The sequence below is a fragment of the Danio rerio genome, chromosome 21, assembly GCF_049306965.1.
Source record: "Danio rerio strain Tuebingen ecotype United States chromosome 21, GRCz12tu, whole genome shotgun sequence".
In the NCBI taxonomy this organism is placed as follows: Eukaryota; Metazoa; Chordata; class Actinopteri; order Cypriniformes; family Danionidae; genus Danio; species Danio rerio.
Genome location: NC_133196.1, coordinates 48230001 through 48252500, shown reverse-complemented (window position 1 = coordinate 48252500; position 22500 = coordinate 48230001). Strand labels below are relative to the sequence as shown.

General features: G+C 39.1%; 2 protein-coding genes across 4 annotated transcripts in view; one reads left to right on the top strand and one right to left on the bottom strand.

Moving 5' to 3' along the window:
- gpr34l (G protein-coupled receptor 34 like) overlaps positions 1–22500 on the bottom strand; it is a 219521-nt gene that overhangs the window by 104973 nt on the left and 92048 nt on the right. The window lies entirely within an intron of this gene.
- The window catches only part of gabrb4 (gamma-aminobutyric acid type A receptor subunit beta4), a 110294-nt gene that overhangs the window by 33166 nt on the left and 54628 nt on the right, over positions 1–22500 (top strand). For both annotated transcript variants that reach the window (XM_017353011.4, XM_005173874.6), the window contains exon 3: positions 21735–21802. In XM_017353011.4, coding sequence (XP_017208500.1) covers positions 21735–21802 — 68 coding nt within the window. The remainder of the gene's footprint in view (positions 1–21734; positions 21803–22500) is intronic.

Sequence of the window (22500 nt, the reverse complement as noted above, 5' to 3'; positions counted from 1 at the left end):
CAGACACAATATTCATTCTGTCTCCACTGCAGCAGGACTTTATATTCTATACTGGCCATTATTTCTGTTCAAGACTTTTATCTAAGCAGAGTCAGACCTTACTGTCCTAATGCAATCATTAAAAATCAAAGCATGATCAGATTTTATTGAGCTCAAATAAGCAAAATCTAGAGGCCTTTCTTTACCTTTCATATAAGCCACTTCTTATAGCAAATAATCAATTAGAAGTCAACTTATTATTTGTTGTTTCTAAATCTTGGATAGACGACAAGACTTTTGTCATATATATATATATATATATATATACTGTTCAGCCGAAAAGATACTAGCAATAATATGCACGAACCCCCCAAACAGTAAAGTAATGGATTTGATAAACCCGCATGGCCCGAAGTGTCAAGCGCCTACGCTGTGCCTCGCAGGGGACAGACTCCCATATCCAAGGACAACTGCACACCGCAAAAAAATCTCCCCTAATTGCTGACATCTCTCCCAGCTGGCATAAAGTCTCTTAATTAATAATGAATACACCTACAATGCTCCAGCTCGTTTCCCTATTAATTAACTCGACTCTGCACGGCTTCTCTCTCGTGTGTCGACGCTTAGAAATAAAGGATTTTTTTTGTGTGTGTGAACGAAGTAGCGTGCATTCAGCAGAAAAAAAAATGTGGTATTGTCAGAACGGGTGATAAATGGACGAGCAGCAAACGAATGATGTCTGTCCCGATGAGTTGTGATTAATAGCGCGAGAAGAGAAAATGCATGAGGTTTAGCATTCTCCTGCGACGCAGTGCTCTTTTACTAACCCTCCTGTGGTGTTCACATCCTGCCCCTTACGTTAGTTTTCCCGGTCAAAAATTGACCGGTCTGTTTTAACTCCTATTATTTTAGCACAAAAATCATTTATCTCCACCAAATTTTTATTCAACATTCTTTAGCGGTGAACAATGTCTCAAAGTAGTGTTTAACGTGAATTTACAGAATTACAGATAAAATAACTGCAATGAAAACACAATGAGGCGCTGAAAATGTATTATAAAATGAACAATAGATGACAGAAATCAAAATACTTTGTTTCATAACTAATATACAGCTAATTAAAATAACTATTACAGGGTCTGACCAAAATAATCAACATTTTAATCCATCTGAATGATTTATCAATCAGTAAAGCACCAACAAAATGCTATGCTTTCCTGTGTTCGAATTTTCAGTCCTTCAAGTGCACTATATTAGTGTACTAATATAGGGAATAGTGACTGAGGGTTTATACGGTGAGCTTGGGGACAGAACTAGCACTAGTTATACTTTGGTCATTTTTGAGTGAGATAATAACAGTCTAATATGATAAAGATCAGCACATCAGCACAAACAAAAGAGATGTTTACCTGCAAAAGACATTGTTCAGTGAGTGAGTGAGTGAGTGAGTCAGTGAGTGAGTGAGTGAGTGAGTGAGTAAGTGAGTCAGTGAGTGAGTGAGTGAGTGAGTGAGTGAGTCAGTCAGTGAGTAAGTCAGTGAGTGAGTGAGTGAGTGAGTGAGTGAGTGAGTCAGTGAGTGAGTGAGTGAGTGAGTGAGTGAGTCAGTCAGTGAGGAAGTGAGTGAGTGATTCAGTGAGTGAGTGAGTGAGTCAGTGAGTGAGTCAGTGAGTGAGTGAGTGAGTCAGTGAGTGAGTCAGTGAGTGAGTAAGTGAGTGAGTCAGTGAGTGAGTGAGTGAGTAAGTGAGTGAGTCAGTGAGTGAGTGAGTGAGTGAGGAAGTGAGTGAGTGAGTAAGTGAGTGAGTCGGTGAGTGAGTGAGTGAGTCAGTGAGTGAGTCAGTGAGTGAGTGAGTGAGTCAGTGAGTGAGTGAGTGAGTGAGTGAGTGAGTAAGTGAGTGAGTCAGTGAGTGAGTGAGTGAGTGAGTGAGTGAGTAAGTGAGTGAGTCAGTGAGTGAGTGAGTGAGTGAGTGAGTAAGTGAGTGAGTCAGTGAGTGAGTGAGTGAGTGAGTCAGTGAGGAAGTGAGTGAGTGAGTGAGTAAGTGAGTGAGTCAGTGAGTGAGTGAGTGAGTTAGTCAGTGAGTGAGTCAGTGAGTGAGTGAGTGAGTCAGTGAGTGAGTGAGTGAGTGAGTGAGTCAGTGAGGAAGTGAGTGAGTCAGTGAGTGAGTGAGTGAGTGAGTGAGTGAGTCAGTGAGGAAGTGAGTGAGTGAGTGAGTAAGTGAGTGAGTCAGTGAGTGAGTCAGTGAGTGAGTCAGTGAGTGAGTCAGTGAGTGAGTGAGTGAGTCAGTGAGTGAGTTAGTGAGTGAGTGAGTAAGTGAGTGAGTCAGTGAGTAAGTGAGTGAGTGAGTGAGTAAGTGAGTGAGTCAGTGAGTGAGTGAGTGAGTGAGTGAGTCAGTGAGTGAGTGAGTGAGTCAGTGAGTGAGTGAGTGAGTGAGTGAGTCAGTGAGTGAGTCAGTGAGTGAGTGAGTGAGTGAGTCAGTGAGTGAGTGAGTGAGTGAGTGAGTGAGTCAGTGAGTGAGTGAGTGAGTGAGTCAGTGAGTGAGTGAGTGAGTGAGTGAGTGAGTGAGTGAGTCAGTGAGTGAGTGAGTGAGTGAGTCAGTGAGTGAGTGAGTGAGTGAGTGAGTGAGTGAGTCAGTGAGTGAGTGAGTGAGTCAGTGAGTGAGTGAGTGAGTGAGTGAGTGAGTCAGTGAGTGAGTGAGTGAGTGAGTCAGTGAGTGAGTGAGTGAGTGAGTGAGTGAGTGAGTGAGTGAGTCAGTGAGTGAGTGAGTGAGTCAGTGAGTGAGTGAGTGAGTCAGTGAGTGAGTGAGTGAGTCAGTGAGTGAGTGAGTCAGTGAGTGAGTGAGTGAGTGAGTCAGTGAGTCAGTGAGTGAGTGAGTGAGTGAGTCAGTGAGTGAGTGAGTGAGTGAGTCAGTGAGTGAGTGAGTGAGTGAGTCAGTGAGTCAGTGAGTGAGTGAGTGAGTGAGTGAGTGAGTGAGTGAGTGAGTAAGTGAGTGAGTCAGTGAGTGAGTGAGTGAGTGAGTGAGTGAGTGAGTGAGTGAGTGAGTGAGTGAGTCAGTGAGTGAGTGAGTGAGTGAGTGAGTCAGTGAGTGAGTGAGTCAGTGAGTGAGTGAGTGAGTGAGTGAGTGAGTCAGTGAGTGAGTGAGTGAGTGAGTCAGTGAGTGAGTGAGTCAGTGAGTGAGTGAGTGAGTCAGTGAGTGAGTGAGTGAGTGAGTCAGTGAGTGAGTGAGTGAGTGAGTGAGTGAGTGAGTGAGTCAGTGAGTGAGTGAGTCAGTGAGTGAGTGAGTGAGTGAGTCAGTGAGTGAGTCAGTGAGTGAGTCAGTGAGTGAGTGAGTGAGTGAGTCAGTGAGTGAGTGAGTGAGTCAGTGAGTGAGTGAGTCAGTGAGTGAGTGAGTGAGTGAGTCAGTGAGTGAGTGAGTGAGTGAGTGAGTGAATGAGTGAGAGAGTGAGTGAGTGAGTGAGTGAGTGGAGTCAGTGAGTGAGTGAATGAGTGAGAGAGTGAGTGAGTGAGTGAGTGAGTCAGTGAGTGAGTAAGTGAGTGAGTGAGTGAGTGAGTCAGTCAGTGAGTGAGTGAGTGAGTGAGTCAGTCAGTGAGTGAGTGAGTGAGTGAGTGAGTGAGTCAGTGAGTGAGTGAGTGAGTGAGTGAGTGAGTCAGTGAGTCAGTGAGTGAGTGAGTGAGTCAGTGAGTGAGTGAGTGAGTGAGTGAGTGAGTGAGTGAGTCAGTCAGTGAGTGAGTGAGTGAGTGAGTGAGTCAGTCAGTGAATGAGTGAGTGAGTCAGTGAGTGAGTGAGTGAGTGAGTCAGTGAGTGAGTGAGTGAGTGAGTCAGTGAGTGAATGAGTGAGTGAGTGAGTGAGTGACTGAGTGAGTGAGTGAGTGAGTCAGTGAGTGAGTGAGTGAGTGAGTCAGTGAGTGAGTGAGTCAGTGAGTGAGTGAGTGAGTGAGTGAGTCAGTGAGTCAGTGAGTGAGTCAGTGAGTGAGTCAGTGAGTGAGTCAGTGAGTGAGTGAGTGAGTGAGTCAGTGAGTCAGTGAGTGAGTGAGTGAGTGAGTGAGTGATTATATATACAGTTGAAGTCAGAATTATTAGTCCTCCTGAATTATTAGACCGCTTGTTTATTTATTCCCTGATTTCTGTTTAAGGGAGAGCAGATTTTTTAAACACATTTCTAATCATAATAGTTTTGATAACTCATTTCTAATAACTGATTAATTTTATCTTTGCCATGATGAGTGTAAATAATATTTTACTAGATATTTTTAAGATACTTCTATACAGCTTAAAGTGACATTTAAAGGCCTAACTAGGTTAGTTAGGGTAATTAGGCGAGTCATTGTATAACGATCGTTTGTTCTGTAGACAATCGAGAAAAAATATAGCTTAAAGGGGCTAATAATTTTGCCCCTAAAATGGTGTTTAAAAAATTAAAAACTGCTTTTATTCTAGCCGAAATAAAACAAGCAATACTTTTCCCAGAAGAAAAAATATTATCAGACATACTGTGAACATTTCCTTTGCTCTGTTAAACATCATTAGGAAATTATTTATAAAAGAAGAAAAAAAAATTAAGGGGGCTGACTTTAACTGTATATTTTTTGGATTTATGACCAAAGGACATAGAAGTGCCCGGATCTTACCCGTATACGTGTGTGTGTGTAGCCCGTTCTGCTTGGAAGGAGAATAAGAAGGCCTATTAGCAGGCACGTAAGCACAGTTTATTGTTCCCCTGCATGTTTCAACAAGACGTGTACAATACAATAACACACACATCCCCACCGGACCCGTTTTTTCGTACCCTCATGATGGATAGGGAAGACTAGTCCTTGGGCGTCAGGGGAGATCTGTCAAGGACGGGATACGGCCCTGTGATGGTCTCCGATAAATACACAGCGAAAGACATGTCATTTATCGCGGGGGGCCTGAGATGGATGCGAACGGCTCAACGGCATGGAAGTATGTTTAAAAACCCATTTCATTATTATACCTGGAAAAGAGCCTTTGGGAAGCGTTGACCTTCTGGATGCATTTAGGAGAGCCATTCTGCAGATGATCCTATCTGAACACCATCCATTCGGTTTTAGTTCTGTCCAGATTTGCTCATTAGTCCTCAGTGTTCGCTGCTTTTTTAATTAATTTTTTTTATTTATTAAAGGCTAATTATTACTAAAGTCCCTTTAAGGCAAGTCATTTCACTACACAAACCCCTCTCAGGCTGACTGAATTGGGAAACATCAAATCCTCCAAAATTGTTTGCCAAGCTTACGATTACATTAGGCGACGCAGTGGCGCAGTAGGTAGTGCTGTCGCCTCATAGCAAGAGGGTCACTGGTACAAGCCTTGGCTGGGTCAGTTGGCGTTTCTGTGTGGAGTTTGCATGTTTTCCTTGTGTTCGCGTGGGTTTCCTGTTGGTGCTCCGGTTTCCCAAGGAGTCCAAAGACATGCTGTACAAGTGAATTAGGCAAGCTAAATTGTCTGTAGTGAATGAGTGTGTATGGATGCTTCCCAGAGATGGGTTGCAGCTGGAAGGGCATCCGCTATGTAAAACATGTGCTGGATGAGTTGGCGGTTCATTCCGCTGTGGCGACCCCGGATTAATAAAGGGACTAAACTGAAAAGAAAATGAACGAATGACGATTAGGAGTCACACACAATGTCGTTACACAGTTTATGCACACACACACTGCTGTATGGCTATCCGTTATGCTAATGTACAAAATAAACCTGAGTTAACGTTTTATAATTGTCGTGATAAAGGCGGTAAAATCGCTGTAATTTCAAGAGTTCACACTTAGCTGATGATTTACAAAGCTTATTTGGCATGCTGTCCCGGGAGAGAGCCCCGAGCTCAAGGGCTCCTCGAGCCCGGGGCTTCCTCCCGTTGGCAGAGCAAGAAGGGAGCCCGAGCTCGGTGGATCTCAGAACTCCCCTGCCGCTGTAGCTAAGGGAACGTAAGGAATTAGACAAGCTTGATAAGTATGTTGAATGTCTTTGGATGGTGGGAGGAAACCGGAGAACCTGGGGAAAACCCACGCGGACACGGGAAGGACATACAAACTCCCCACAGAAACACTCACCGGTCCTATAGAACTAGGACCGGCAGTATTCTTGCTGTGTGGTTCACAGTGCTAACCACTGGACCGCCGTGCCGCCCAATCGCAGGTAAAGGAGGAGAATAGGGGAGGAGGGGGGTTTCTTCCAAACGAAGATAAAGTGAACTGAAAACTGAGGCTATTTATGGTGCCTTAGCGCTCATATGATTGGAAGATTAGTGATTAGCAAATACGAGACTGGACGTGATAAATCATAAGCACGTGATCCTCTCGAAATTAGTTTATGAATAAACTTCACTTATTACAAACCTGCTCTGTTTTAAAAATGTTTTAAACTTGTAAAACTCATTCTTGATCACATTTGATGATGGTTGATGATCACAGAGCGCTGAACAGATCTTTTGATCTTGCTTGCTTTGTTGATGATTATACGCATTACTACACAGACATGTTAATACACTGAAAAAAAATATGCAAAGATGTTTCCTTGGAATTATGTTTTTTTTATGTTAAGTGGTTGTAAACAATATCTTTGAGCTGAATTTAAACAAACAAATTAAGTTGAATATTACTCAATTTAAAGGTAAACTGCGGACCCGGTACCGGGTCCGTGACGTCATCGACATTTGCTTTAATATTTAAAGGGCTAGCATTGCACCAGACCCCCGTAAGTGGTTTCGTTTGAAAGTGTAGAATCTATATATTATGTACATATGCATCACTTTGGTTTTTATTCCACTGTACAAAAGTTATTTACACTTAAATACACAGTATTTTGCACACCCGAACTGGGGATTGAACATTGGTTCATTTTCATATTTTTCATATGACACATGTAAAAGTTATAGCTCAAATGAAAGCTCTTGCCGGTGCTCATACGGTTCTAGTCTTCTTTTTACTGAATTATATTCACATATCAAACAGTTGTCCAATGAATCTCGGTGTTTCCATGGTGCAGAAGTGAAAACAATACATTTATGATCAACAAGCAGCCCCAGATAGCACAGACAGCTGTCGTCTCTAACCTTATGCTGTGCGCTTCAGGGCCATTCTCCTCTGTTTTTGAGCTGATGTGCATAAGTAATCATTTTATATGTCTGACGTGCTCCAAACACAGTGAATTATGTTTGATCAAACAAAAGAATAGTGAAATATGAAAGCAATGATCGCTCCCTGTGGCTTGTACAGCACCTCTCATCAGTTGGAATACAATAACTTTTGCATAGATTATGGTGGAGACATTTTTCTTTTTTCCTATGATTACAGACATGTGCAGCAACCACCAACATTAATTACAGCATGCTAGACCACACACAACCTAAAAGGTAAACTTTCAAATTTGAGTTTATGAAAAAAAATACAAAAAGCGCCTCTTTTATTAGGTGTTTATTGTAACACAGACAACATAAACAGTTATTTTAAAAACAAAAGGGTTTTCTTTAAAATGATGCCAACTTTTTGCATTTACACTGCTGCATGTGGATTTGGGAAGCTTTTAAATTTGGGTAGGCAAAATCCAGGTGGAAATCCCAAAATAGCAGCAGAGTTTAACTGGTTTATTTGTTTGTTTAAATTCAACACAAATAAATTGTTTGCTAAAGTTTTGCAGACATTACTATTTTCAGTGTACACGGCAATCAATCAATTCAATGAAGGGGGGGGGGGGGGGGGGTTGGGGGGGGCAAACCGCACTCCTACAATGCGGTGGGCCTTAAATTCAGAGGGATTTGAATCCTATTTTAAAATCAGAAAATTAAAACAAAAAGTGATTTATGTCTATATAATACTCCAATATCACCGTGGACACACCATACCTACACACAGTTCTGTCCAAACAGCGCACAAAAGAGAATTTTCATCATAGGTGCCCATTAACACTTAATTTTGACATATAACTTCTGAAAATAAGGCAAGGATCTCTACTTGTCTAAAAAAAGGTATCTGGATTGATATTTGGACAAGAAACAAGACAAAAACTCACAGTAAGAAGAGCATTTTTTGCAACGGACGAGCAAATTTAAGGCTGATTTCAGTGTAACTCTGCAGCTCAGTATATTTATCAAGTAAGTGTGTGTGTGTGTGTGTGTTTTTCTTCAAAACTGTGTTGTTTTTAATACTCTGGGATGCTGTAAGCACATCCTGAAGGTGTCCTGTAGGCTGACGCAGTTGTGCTAGGTGTTTCTTCATCTTGCTGATGGTGTTTTTCTGCAAATGTGCTGTGCCATATGGCTGCTTGCTGAGTTTCCTAAAACTTGCAGAACTGTACACATTTATCTCTTTGTTCTGGCCTCTGAGTTTGCCGAGCGCTTTAATTCATCACCGGCTGTCAGTGTCACAAAGCTGTGTTGTTAGCCGCAGATACACAAATTACCACAGCGAAATGTGTGCTGATGCTGAAGTTCTGTTCATTAAAGAACGCGCTATAACTCTTTCCGCTAGTTCATGCATTGTATCACTTGACAAATGTCATATCAGTCGATCTAAATGAGAATTTTGCATCATTCTGCCTAAATCCTACTATTTACATTGATATTTACTGTGTTAGTTCATTGTTTTCGTTTTAGATCAATAGTGGATTGAACAAATTTACAAAATGTGTATATATGAGGAGTATTACATGAGTAGCAGTGCGACATGGCTGTATATCGGCACTGGAGGCGTGCGTTGGCTCAAGGCCACAGGCCGAGCACCTTAGTGCACCACCAGTGCTGATATACAGCCATATCGCACTGCTACAAATGTGATACTTTGTTTATACAACAGTTAGACGGCACAATCATGTATATAAAAACCTGGAGAGTCTCAAAATCCTTTTGTACAAGGAACTACTTTCTTACGCCCTTCATTCACATCTGCAGCTGACATCAGAAAGGCAGAAACCATTTCTACTTCACCAACGTCACTTTAGAGCTAGTGTTTGAATGATTCTCTAGCATAATGTCTACAGTGATAACAAAACAGGTAGTTTTGCTCACATTTTAACATTTTAAGGCTAAACGGCATGACATTTCCCAGCAATTCTCTGTTGCAATTGGGAGATCATAATAAATAACCTAGAAAAAGCCAAGACAAAGCCAACACTAGCAGATTACTCGGGTATTAATACAGCACTACAACATACAAAAGAGAGAGATAGACTTACCTGTTCTGTAATGATTTGATTAGCTGTTGTTCGAATCTTACACCGAGTTTTGTGGCAGAACATCAACCGTCTTTGCTCTGCTCAGTATGACAAACTGATGGCTGCCAACATGCTGAATCTATAAAAATTACGAAAAAGAATTACAAATAAACTGCATGCCTGTAATCTAAACAACTACATTCTTAACTAAAAAAGGTTCAGAAGTACATGATGTTGTCCCACAGCTGCAATATTTGTCAAACTGTCGTGAGATTATTCCTCTGCTGTCACTCTATGGGGGCGGAGAAATACACAAGGGTGAAGAGGCTGTACCAGTGCTGATATTGCAGAATATCTCACGGCTATCAACCAATCAGATTCGAGAACCAGACAGAACCAGAACTGTTGTATAAATATTAGGTATATAAGAACTTTTATCTAAGATGCAATTAATTATGTTTATTCTTTTGACTGCACTAATTTATTTGTGTGATTTTGATTTACCAATACACATTAAGTTGAATGCAAATAGTAAAATACGGAACACAAATATGCCTTTCTTTTTGGTCAATGCAGTGTTTATATAATTGGAAAACTTTTTTTACTGTTTATTATTTTTTTATTATAATTATTATTATTCCTCCTTATGGGGTTTGTAACGTTAGCAATAAAACTGATTTAAACATTTAACTTTTAATTGCGCTACAACTTTTCTCAGTTATTGAACTGAACTGAATCAACATTAACTCATAATTAAATGATCAAGCACGTTTGTTAATATTTTAAGATTTTATTTATATTTGAAGTATTTTTTGTATCATTGTTTAGGCTATTTTTCCTTTTATTGCTTTAAAGATAATTTGCAATCTTAGCTATCGAATAAAAAATAACAACAAAAACAAAAGGCCAAAAGGTCATAAATAGTAACCGAAACCATTCTTTTTAATGAGGTTTGCAGATTTTAGCCAGCTGTTATTATAATATGAATACATTAAATACATAAAATATTAATAGAATGAGCTTTATTGTGTTTATTTTAGTGCTGTTCAATGATTAATCGCATCTAAAAGTAACAGTTCATATTTACATTTTATATTTGTGTAAATATGTTTTTTTTTTGTATATTTTTATGATGTCAACAGTGTGTGTGTGTGTGTGTATTTATAAATATGCACATAAATATACACAGTACACACATATTATGTAAATACAAACGTTTATAGAGAATGCAATTCATTGTTTGATTTCATTTGGGTGATTTTGATCTAGCAATACACATTAAGTTGAATGCAAATAGTAAAATGTGGAACACAATTCTGCATTTTTGATCAATGCAAAGTTTATATAATTAAAAATATTTTTCTACAGTAAATTCAATATCAGCTTAAAACTGAACAACCCAGGCTCATTATTAATACGTACCCCTGTATACATTTCAGTACGGTGCCAAATATGTCCCAGGAGCTACGTTTTTTTGCGGCTTTTGTTTTCGCGAATCTACCCATGGCAGCTGTGTACGCTTTTTCAAATCTCAAATTTCTCTCGCTGGTGTCATTCGAGCATGCTGTTCTCACTAAAGTCCACCAGAGGCCGCTGTCGACTGACTTAATGACTGACCGACTGACCCATTGCATTCCCTAAACCCAACCAGTAGTGTTTTCAAAAGCAATGCAGAAATGACCGACTGACCCATCGCCTTACCTAAACCCAACCAGTAGTGTTTTCAAAAGCAATCCAGGAAAGAAAAGCCCTTGCAGCCGCCTGGTTTTTACCATGTTTTCAGATCTTTTGTGTGCCTTTAATTTTAAAGTCCGCCAATGTACGCAGCGAGCTACTGGACAAACTGGTAACAGCGGAAAAGCCGTCCACATGGAGGCAAGCGGTTAGCTGGTAGCGCAAAAAAAGGAACAGAAGCCAGCGGCGGTGTCATACTGCCCCAGTAGCGTTCATTTAAAAGATGAAATATAGTAGCTCTGGATACACAATTCACGCTCTCCAAAAATGTATACGGGGGTAATTTTTTTCACAATGAGCCTGTGTTGAAATTGTAGATCATGTACTATTTTTATTTCTTCATTAATTGCATGTTATTTCTAACATAATATTCCTGAAATAAATATGTAGACATCCATGGACCATGTCAGGTATTGATTACTGATCATTAATTTCAGATTGTTTACAAATGTATTTTATTAATCGATGATCATTCGATGATCACACTAGACTGGATTGTTTTTTTGGTTTTTTTTTCAATTGAAGATGTTTCTAGTGAATATTTAGTCCTTATAAATACATGGATAGTTCTGATTCACCACATCCAGAGGCTTTTTTCCTTTTTTTTTTTTTTTCTTTAAATGTCAACACCGTTTTAATAGCTACAAATGTCAGGTAGAGCTTTCTCATCTCATTCTGGCACATGCTAATGAACATGCCGCCGAAACATCCATTAAAATGTTTGTCCGAATCCTCGGTTTTCCATCTCTGACAATTTAGTCACCGTATATATGCTCCTCGTCTGATAAAAAAAGGACACGATGCCAACGTTTGGCCATTCATGAGAGAACGAGAGAGAGAAAAAAAATGAAGCAGATTGAATACAATGTATGAAAAGCCCCGTGTCTCTCGTTGCAATGTACGAGTGACAATGCTGCCTTGTTGCTATGGAACCCCTCTGTTGCTAAGCAATGAGTTGATGATTAGAATTGTGAATCGGCTGGAAGAGTGGTATTTTCTTCGCCACTCTATTTCTCCATGTATGGTGCGCTGCGTGACTGTGTGCATGAAAGGCATGTGGGCCTGGGCTCAATCTGCGGCAGCTTTTCTCTACCGTGCATCAAGCAGACCTTTACATTTAATATGCATGTATCCATATAGAATTTGTCGACGTTTTCCTTTCTCATGCACATACACTTGTACAGCTATCTTTATGGGGACTTTCCATAGACGTAATAGTTTTAATACTGTACAAAATGTATTTTTAATCCTCAATATTACCCTTAAACCCAACCTTCAAGAGAAACAACCTGCATTTTTACTTCAGTCTGTGTGATTTATGAGTCTGTTTCTTCATGGGGACCAAAGAGTAATGTACCCGCAAGGTCAAAATCACTGGTATTGCTATACTTGTGAGGACTTCATGATTTTTATACTGTACGAAATGTTGTTTTTTTTTATCCCATAACCCTAAGCCCAACCCTCACATGAAACAATTTGCATTTCTTTTCCAAAATACACCATTCTGTGTGATTTATGAGCTGTTTTCTTTATTAGAACAAAAATGACCTCACAAGGTTAATATTTACCGGTATTGCTATACTTGTGGGGACATTTGGTTCCTAAAACATAAGCAATATATGGTACACATACACACACACACATGCTTGTAAAGCTATCTTTATGGGGACTTCTTTCCATATTTGTAATGATTTTTATAATGTACATTTGGTATGTTAACCCCTCTTACCCCCAATATTACCCCTAAACCCAACCTCAAGGAAAACATTTAGCAATTTTTCTTCAGTCTGGGTGTTTTATGGGCAATATTCCTCATGGGGACCAAAAAGAAATGTCCCCACAAGGTCAAAATTCACTGGTTTTGCTACACTTGTGGGGACATTTGGTCCCCAAAGCATAAAGAATACATGGTACACATGGGGGGACCAAATGTCCCTACAAGTATAGCAATACCAGTAATTTTAACCTGGTGGAGACAATTATTTTTGGTTCGCATGAGGAAAACAATTCATAAATCACAGACTGAAGTAAAAATGCAGATTGTTTCTCTTGAGGGTTAGGTTTAGGAGTAATTTGGGGGGGTAAGAGGGTTTAAAAATACAGTATGTACAGTATGAAAATCATTACATACCGTACAAGAAGTCCCCATAATGATAGCTGTTTAAGTGTGTTAGTGTGTACCATGTTTTCCTTATGTTGTAGGGACCAAATGTCCCCACAAGTATAGGGATACCAGTAAATATTAACCACACACTAGCTATCTTCATGGGGACTTCTTCCCATATATGTAATGATTTTCATACTGTAAATACTGTATTTTTAATCTCCCTTACCCCCAATATTACTCTTAAACCCAGTCCCCAAGGAAAACAATCTTCATTTTTACTTCAGTCTGTGTGATTTATGAGTCGTTTTCCTCATAGGAACCAAAAATAAATGTCCCCACAAGCTCAAAATTAACTGGTATTGCTATACTTGTGGGGACATTTGGTCCGCAAAACATAAAGAATACATGGTGCACATACATGCAAACACATACAGACTTATAAAGCTATCTTTATGGGTACTTTCTATAGATGTAATGATATGTATACTATACATACTGCATTTTCAACCCCACTAACCCCCAATTTAACCCTTAATCCAACCTTCAAGGGAAACAGTCTGTCTTTTTACTTCATTATGTTTGATTTATGAGCTGTTTTTCTCATGGGGAACAAAAAGAAATGTCCCCACAGAGTCAAAAAATCACTGGAATTGCTATACTTGCGGGGACATGCCATGAACACAATGATTTTTATACTGTACAAACTGCATATTTGCCCACTTTACCCCAACCTTAACCTTAAATCAATCCTCAGATCTTTAAAATACTTCATTCTGTATGATTATGAGCCATTTTTTTAATTTGCCCCCCAAAAATAAAATCAAGCTCAAGACTGCTGTTGCTTTACTTGTGGGGACATTTGGTCCCCACAACGTAAGCAACTCAAGGCACACACGAACACACTCACACGATGAAATGTATAGCTAAACAAGCACATCTCTCTGCTAGGACTGAAGTCGGAATCTTAATTAAATACACCAAACGTTTCCATCCCCAGTGCGCTCCGCAGTGTAATCTTGTCATTGGCGTGAAGCAGAATTGAGGGTGAAGATCAAAAAACCCCTCAGCAGAGCCAGCAGAGGGAGCTGTAGGGCATCTCACATCTGCACATCCACCGTAAGCCACTCCTGACCTGCCTGTATGCGTTTGTTTAGCACAAACTGAGACACACTTCTATGAATCTCCGGTACGCAGATGAATGCTCATCAACTCAGACTAATTGAGGCAATAAATCCACAGTTGTGCTAAAGACTCATGCATCATACGGATGTGGAGTCTCCTTCACCCCTCAGCAGTAAGCACTTTTCAGCTTCTCTCCTAAGGAAAGAGGTTGAACACAAACGCTCGGCATTAGCGTCATCATTACCTGCAGGAGAGATACATTGCTGTGTCAGTGAAAACCTGCTCAGGGAAAAGCAGAATTCAGCCCGGGACGCAGTCTCCTTGGCACCGTCAGAACTGCTATTCTTCGCTGTTTCTACCTGACTTTCTGTTTTTCTGCTGTGTCGGGCATGAGCTCCGTGTGATCTTCCCACAGTTTAGCAAAACAAAGAGGACGGGGGAGCGGAGAGGTCCTCCTGAATGGAGTTACAGCGTCTCCAGAGATGCCACCTGCCTTACATTTGTCATCTGAATATGTACACAGATGATGGTGCCATCTGGCAGTGCGGTCGGAGAGAGGAGAAGAGTCGGAAATGCTGGAATTCTTGAGGATTTGGATTTTTGGGGAGGGTGGGGTGGTGTTTAGAGGTGCTCCAGAGCCTTGGAAATATTCAGACGGAGCAGAGATGATGTGTGTTGTTGAACATTTGACAGCTTCTGGTTGAAATAAATAAATAAATAAATAAATAAATAAATAAATAAATAAATATATCTATCTATCTATCAAAATATCTATCCATCCATCCATCCATCCATCCATCCATCCATCCATCCATCCATCCATCCATCCATCCATCCATCCATCCATCTATCTATCTATCTATCTATCTATCTATCTATCTATCTATCTATCTATCTATCTATCTATCTATCCATCTATCTATCTATCTATCTATCTATCTATCCATCCATCCATCCATCCATCCGTCAAAATATCTATCCATCCATCCATCCATCCATCCATCCATCCATCCATCAAAATATTTATCCATCCATCCATCCATCCATCCATCCATCCATCCATCCATCCATCCATCCATCCATCCATCAAAATATTTATCCATCCATCCATCCATCCATCCATCCATCCATCTATCTATCTATCTATCTATCTATCTATCTATCTATCTATCTATCTATCTATCTATCTATCTATCTATCCATTCATCCATCCATCCATCAAAATATTTATCCATCCATCCATCCATCCATCCATCCATCCATCCATCATCTATCTATCTATCTATCTATCTATCTATCCATCCATCCATCCATCCATCCATCCATCCATCCATCCATCCATCCATCCATCCATCCATCCATCCATCCATCCATCCATCCATCTATCTATCTATCTATCTATCTATCTATCTATCTATCTATCTATCTATCTATCTATCTATCTATCTATCTATCTATCTCTCTACGGAATACAAGATTGGTACACACACTCATTTGTACAGCTATCTATATGGGGACATCCCATAGAGGCAATGATGTTTTAATGTACATACTGCATATTTTATCCCCCTTCTCCAAACCTCACTGGAAACTGCCTTTTTACTTTGTCAAAATACTTAATTTTGTGTGATTATGAGCCGTTTTCATCATGAGGACCAAAAAAATATGCCCACATGGTTAACATTTACTGGTATTGCTATACTTGTGGGGACATTCGGGTATATCAGATCCATACAGATTTGTTTCTTCTCCTTTTAAACAGTCTACCCACTCCCCAATTCACTCTGCAATCATTTGTATTCTCTATTTTACTGTCACTTCTTTTGTACAGTATTCTGACATTTCCTTTGTTTGCCATCCATCTTCTCTGCTGTCTTAAAATATCTTCAAAGATGCCATCCAGACCTACTGGAAGTAGAAGCAGAAGAAGAAATACATCGTTCTTTTGACCGCAGTTTTGAAATATTTACTAACCGAGCACTTGACTGAGAGTGCAGTCTTCCATCTCTCCATGTATCCTCTCCATCTTCTTTGTGCAGTGGTACTTTTCACCCCCCATCTTTTCACTGCTGACATGTTTGCATGGCGTTCGGCTCACTCTTAAATGCCCGCAGTTCCGTTACTCTCTCTCTCTCTTCCTCTCTCTTACATACACACATCATGATGAGAGAGAGAGAGAAGGAAAACGTGCTTCTGGAGCAAAAAGCGGAGGGGGAAAAATGGAGCCATTTTCCTGTGCGCTTTGTGAAGGCAACCAGCAAGAATTTTCCCAGGAGATGTCAAAGTACATTCATTGGCTAGTTGTAAACAGTGAAGCCTGAAATCTCCCGCACGCTTCTGCCGCTGCATATTTTTTGACCAGGGTTTTTCATGAAACGACGGAACATTGGAGAAAGGCCTTCCATGCGCGTGCAGCTCCAAATAAAACCACTTACCTGTGTCCAAGGCTCTTAGACTGAAAGTGGGTTTCAGCCTGCTCTGATCACTAGGAAGTGCCGTTAACCCTCAGTTGTTGAAACCTCCAGTTTTTAGTGACCCAGGATCATTCGCTACCCTCCCCTTCATTCATTTTTTAAAAGTTAGACATCAAGATTCTTAGGGCTCATTCACAATGAACGCATCTTTGCTTCTAAAAACGTGAGAAAAAAAGTACATCATAAAGTACGAAGGTATCTATACACAGCCACTGAGCATTTGTAAACAGAAACTTGCAATGAAACCCCGCTTATGAGCTCTTCTGATTGGTTCACCGCTATGGAACTAACAGTGATGAGCAGCCCTGTTTTTGGAAGACTTTTGAACTGAATCCTCATCCTTGAAAATGCTCTACTTTAATCTCGGCTGTTCGTGAGGTGTGTATTTTTAGTGTGTTTTATGATTATGAACGCATCTTTGCTTCTAAAAATGTGAGACACAATGAAAAAAAGTACATCATGAAGTACGAAGGTATCTATACACAGTCACTGAGCGTTTGTAAACAGAAACTTGCAATGAAACCCTGCTTACGAGCTCTTCTGATTGGTTCATCACTATGGAACTAACAGTGATGAGCAGCCCTGTTTTTGGAAGACTTTTGAACTTAAACTGAATCTTTATCCTTGAATATGCACTACTTTACACTCGGCTGTTTGTGAGGTTTGTGTTTTTAGTGTGTTTTATGATTCTAGATATTGAATGTTTCATCTATTTTGAATGTTTTACTTTTATTGCTATACAAAAATCTTTTTTTTGGTGTGACACGCTTTAAGAATTAAGTGTTAAAGGCACTTTAGAAACAAATTATTATTATTACTTCACACAGTGTCCTGCTATTTTATTCTATGTCAGATTATGCTACCAACACTGTATTCAATGTAGTTAAAGAAGCTTGTGGCCACAATGTATTGCAAAATGTCAAGTGAGTGAATATTATTGTGTGCATGTATAATTTTGTAGTTTGAAATGTTAAAAATCTAATAAAATGAAAACAGTTTAGACTTGGCCTAACCCTCTTCATAGAATTCATTCACAATGAACGCATCTTTGCTTCTAAAATCCTGAGGCACAAAGAAAAAAAGTACATCGTAAAGTATGAAGGTATCTATACACAGCCACTGAGCGTTTGTAAACAGAAACTTGCAATGAAATCCTGCTTACGAGCTCTTCTGATTGGTCCACCGCTATGGAACTAACAGTGATGAGCAGCCCTGTTTTTGAAAGTTGAAGATTTTTGAACTTGAACTGAATCTTCATCCTTGAAAATGCACTACTTTACACTCAGCTGTTCGTGAGGTGTGTGCTTTTACCAGTTTAGACTTGGCCTTACCTTCTTACTTATATTTTAACATGACTATCAACTTTTAAATTAATGTCTAGAGTTAGCCAATATACATAAATTAATTCACTTCTTTAATAACTTTATTTTTAATCAGCACATCAAATTTATCCCTACGGGCCTATGTCTTATAGAGAAGCACATAGAGACTGTTATTAACTTATTTTTTTCATGAGGAATGTTTTAATAAGCAACAGTAAGATTTTGTGTATATTAAAGGTTTTACATGAAACTACGGATGACAATAATTTTGAAAGTCCATATGAGTTATATAGATAATAATAACAACAATACTACTACTACTAATAATAATAAAAATAAAAATAATTCATCATTCATTCATTTCTTTTCAGCTTAGTCCCTTTATTAATTCAGGGTCGCCACAGCGGAATGAACCACTAACTTCTCCAGCACGTTTTTACGCACCTCTAGGAAACATCCACACACTCATTCACACTCATACACTATGGACACTTTAGCCAACCCAATTCACCTGTACTGCATGTCTTTGGACTGTGGTGGAAACCGGAGCACCCGGAGGAAACCCACGAGAATGCAGGGAGAACATGCAAACTCCACACAGAAATGTCAACTGACCCAGCCGAGGCTCGAACCAACGACCTTCTGGCTGTGAGGCGAAGGCACTACCGACTCCGCAACTGGTACACTGTATAAAGGAGTCTTGACTACAAATGTACGTTTTGTACAACAAAATGTACCCTAGTAACGAATTTCAGTATTTAAGTGTACAACAAAATGTATTCTAGTAACGTATTTCAGTATTTAAGTGTGGACAGTGCCCTCTAGTGGATTAGTCATCTGAAACATACAACAAAATGTACCACAAGTAACATGTTTTAGTCACAAAAGTGTGTTCAGCGCCCTCTAGTGGATTTGTTATCTGAAACGAACAACAAAACGTACCATAAGTAACGTATTTCAATCGCAAAAGTGTAGACAGCGCCCTCTAGTGAATTTGAAGTTAATTGAACTTATTTGAATATGCTAATCAGGTGTCAACTACATTTTTTAAAGCTACACAAAGTTTACCTTAATATTTCAGTCAGTTTGAGTGACTGAAATGGAGATGACTAGAAAAGTAAACTGGTAACACTTTACAATAAGGTTCATTAGTTAATGCGTTTACTAACATGAACTAATCATGAACAACACCTGTACAGCATTTATTTTGATAGTTTTTGATTATTCTGATCATCATAATTGAACATTTACTAATGCATTATTAACATCCAAGTCCATGCTTGTTAACATTAGTTAATGCACCATGAGTTAACATGAACTAACACTGAACTACTGTATTTTCATTAACTAACCTCTACTAACATGAACAAATACAGTAGTAAACGTATTGTTCATTGTTTGTTTATCTTAGTAAATGCATTAATTAACATTTACTAATGAACCTTATTGTAAAGTGTGACCAGTAAACTAAAAATATAGATTTTTTACAGCGTATTTGGTGTAAACGCTTCATCATGAGTCGTTTTTGTCCCATTCTCATGGATTTTCACGTTGTAACAGTTGTTTCGCTTCCAGTTTCTGGAACTTGTTTAACACAGACATTCTCACTCGCACCCACACGCAGAAACGGCAAATACCGCCAATATTTACAGGGTTGTTTTTCTCGTAGTCTCAGACTGAACACCCACAGTCTGTTCACTGACCGTCTGATGCACACAGAACTGGAAAGCTTGATTTTTTTATTTTTTTATTTTTTGGATCTGGCAAGCTCAATTGTGATGAAGTGATGACATGAGTGAGTCTGTCTGAAAGCAAGACTGTTTACAAGGTTCCCAATTAATACGAGCTGTAGAGATTTAAATAATCACGAGATCTACAAAAGTTCATCTGGTTAAGTGTTGTTTTTTTCATTATTATTATTATTATTCTGAAGCACTTCCCAGCATGCACACAACATCAAGACATTAAAGGGCACCTAGGTTACCCCTTTTTTCAGATTTAATATAAGTCTTTTGCATCTCTAGAATGTGTATATAAAGTTTCAGATCAAAACACCCATCAGATTTTTCAATATACCTTTTACAAGATGCTGTTTTATACTGATTTCCAGCAGGGGGTGGTTTTGTCGTACTGCGCCTTTAAGACGAGTTTTTCCCGCCCACTTTCTTGCCCACTACATGCCTCCTCCCTCAGCTGCGTCAGACAACATACAGACTTAAAGGAAGAAGGTCTCACGTAGCGTTTGTGAGATACTACAGTAAGAACTAACCTTTACTAATCAGTATTGTGAAGTTGCATTGATGAGTCACACACAATATCGTTACAAAGTTAACGCGCGCGCACACACACACACACACACAGGTAGGCAGACAGAGCGCGTTTAGTTTAGTTAAGGCTAACCTCAAGTACTTTGTGGATATCTGTTATGCTAATGTACAAAATAAACCTGATTTAACTTCCACAAACCGGGATTGAAGCGTCTTCTATTATAATTGTTCTGACACGCGGCTGTGCTGATGAAGTAAAGCTAAGGTAAATCGCTGTAATTAATTACACACATACTCTGTTTTAAAACACTTTAAACATGTGAAACTCACTCTTAATCACATTTGATGATGATTGCTGATCCTAGCGAACAGAACAGACCTTTTATTCCCGGTTGCTTTGCGCATGTCTGCCTGGTCTTGTTGACATATACACGCGACTACCGGAACATGTTAATGCGCGCAGCTGTCAATCAATTCGGTGGGCGGGGGGATCGCACACCTACGTAATGGTGCGATCGATTTGAAAACAGCTCCAAATGGCCGACCCTTTTTTTTGTAGTTAAATTGAAAAAAAGGACTGGGTGTGTTCATATCACCCCAGTATGACGGTCTATACACTATACCAACACACAGATCTGTCCAAACAGCTTGAAAAGTAGATTTTTTACCATAGGTGCCCTTTAACATTTGGTTAGATTTAGGTCATGACGTCAGATAACCAAAATGCAATGTCTAGTCAGCGTCTAAGGACAATGTTATTTTGACGTCCATTCGTGACATTAAATTACGTTGACATTCAGTTGATTTTAGGTTGTGTAGAAAAGTAAACAAAATTCAACATCGGATAGACGTCATAGTGGTAACGTCCACACAACATCAATGTGTAACATGATTACACGTTGATATTTAGTTGATTTTAGGTTGGTTATTGAACATTGACGTCTACATGACGTTCTGTTCTGACGTTAACCCAAATTTCATTTCCAAACAAAATCCAACGTCCCATGACGTTGGGGTCATGTTGACGTCATGTGCCTGCCGGGTTGGTACCAACTAAAATTCATTCATTTTCATTTGGCTTAGTCTCAAATCTATCAGAGGTCACCACGGTGTAATGAACTGCCAACTATTCCAGCATATGTTTAATGCAGTTGATGCCCTTCCAGCTGCAACACAGTGTTAGGAAACACTCATACACTACAGCCAATTCAATTTATTAAATTCCCCTATAGCGCATGTGTTTGGACTGTAGGAGAAACCGGAGGAAACCCACGCCAACATGGGGAGAACATGCAAACTCCACACAGATATGCCAATTGGACCAGCTGGGGCTCAAACCAGTGACCTTCTTGCTGTGAGGCCACAGTGTCGCCCCACCAAGTAAAACATAAAGTATAATTATCTCTAAGCTGAAAATCATGCCCTGGGGAAAGGTTTACGACTAATTATTTTTCCTAATTCAGTTTATTTTTGGAGTCTTAAACTTCGGAATGAACCAAACATGCAAAATCCTCTGATCTTGTGGTTTAATGACGCTTTATTAATGTGATTTTTCTTTGTGTTGTCTTTAGGTCCTCCAGTCATCGTGGGAATGAGTATAAATATCGCCAGTATTGACTCCATTTCAGAAGTCAACATGGTTAGTGACACTGATTTTGCTTACTTGTTAGTTGTGCTGATTGGGTTTGTGCTGATGTCAGTGATAATATGGTACTTAGTTGAAAGCATTACTGTGTGGACCAATAAAGCAGCACTAAACAGAAAAATAAGGTCATGTCTACACTCACACGTTTTTATTTAAAAACACGTTTTTTCTTTCCTTTTCCGTCCACACTGAGATGACGATTTTTAGAAAACAACAGCATTATTTTTGTTGTTTTGAATAGTTTTGGTGTGGATGTCCATTTTAACGGAAAGAACTAAAAAGAATAGTGTGGACATTTTTTTTTTTCATGAAGATGCCGTTTTCGGGTATATATATATATATATATATATATATATATATATATATATATATATATATATATATATATATATATATATTTAAAGTCATAATTATTAGCCGCCCTTTGATTTGTTTTTTCTTTTTTAAATATTTGCCAAATTATGCTAAACAGAGCAGAGAAATAAAAAATTTTTAAAACACCATTTTAAGGTGAAAATCATTAGCCCCTTTAGGCTATTTTTTTTTTATAGTCTACAGAACAAACTATCATTATACAATAACTTGCCCAATTACCCTAACCTGCCTAGTTACCCTAATTAACCTAGTTAAGCCTTTAAATGTCACTTTAAGCTGTATAGAAGTGTCTTGAAGAATATCTAGTAAAATATGTG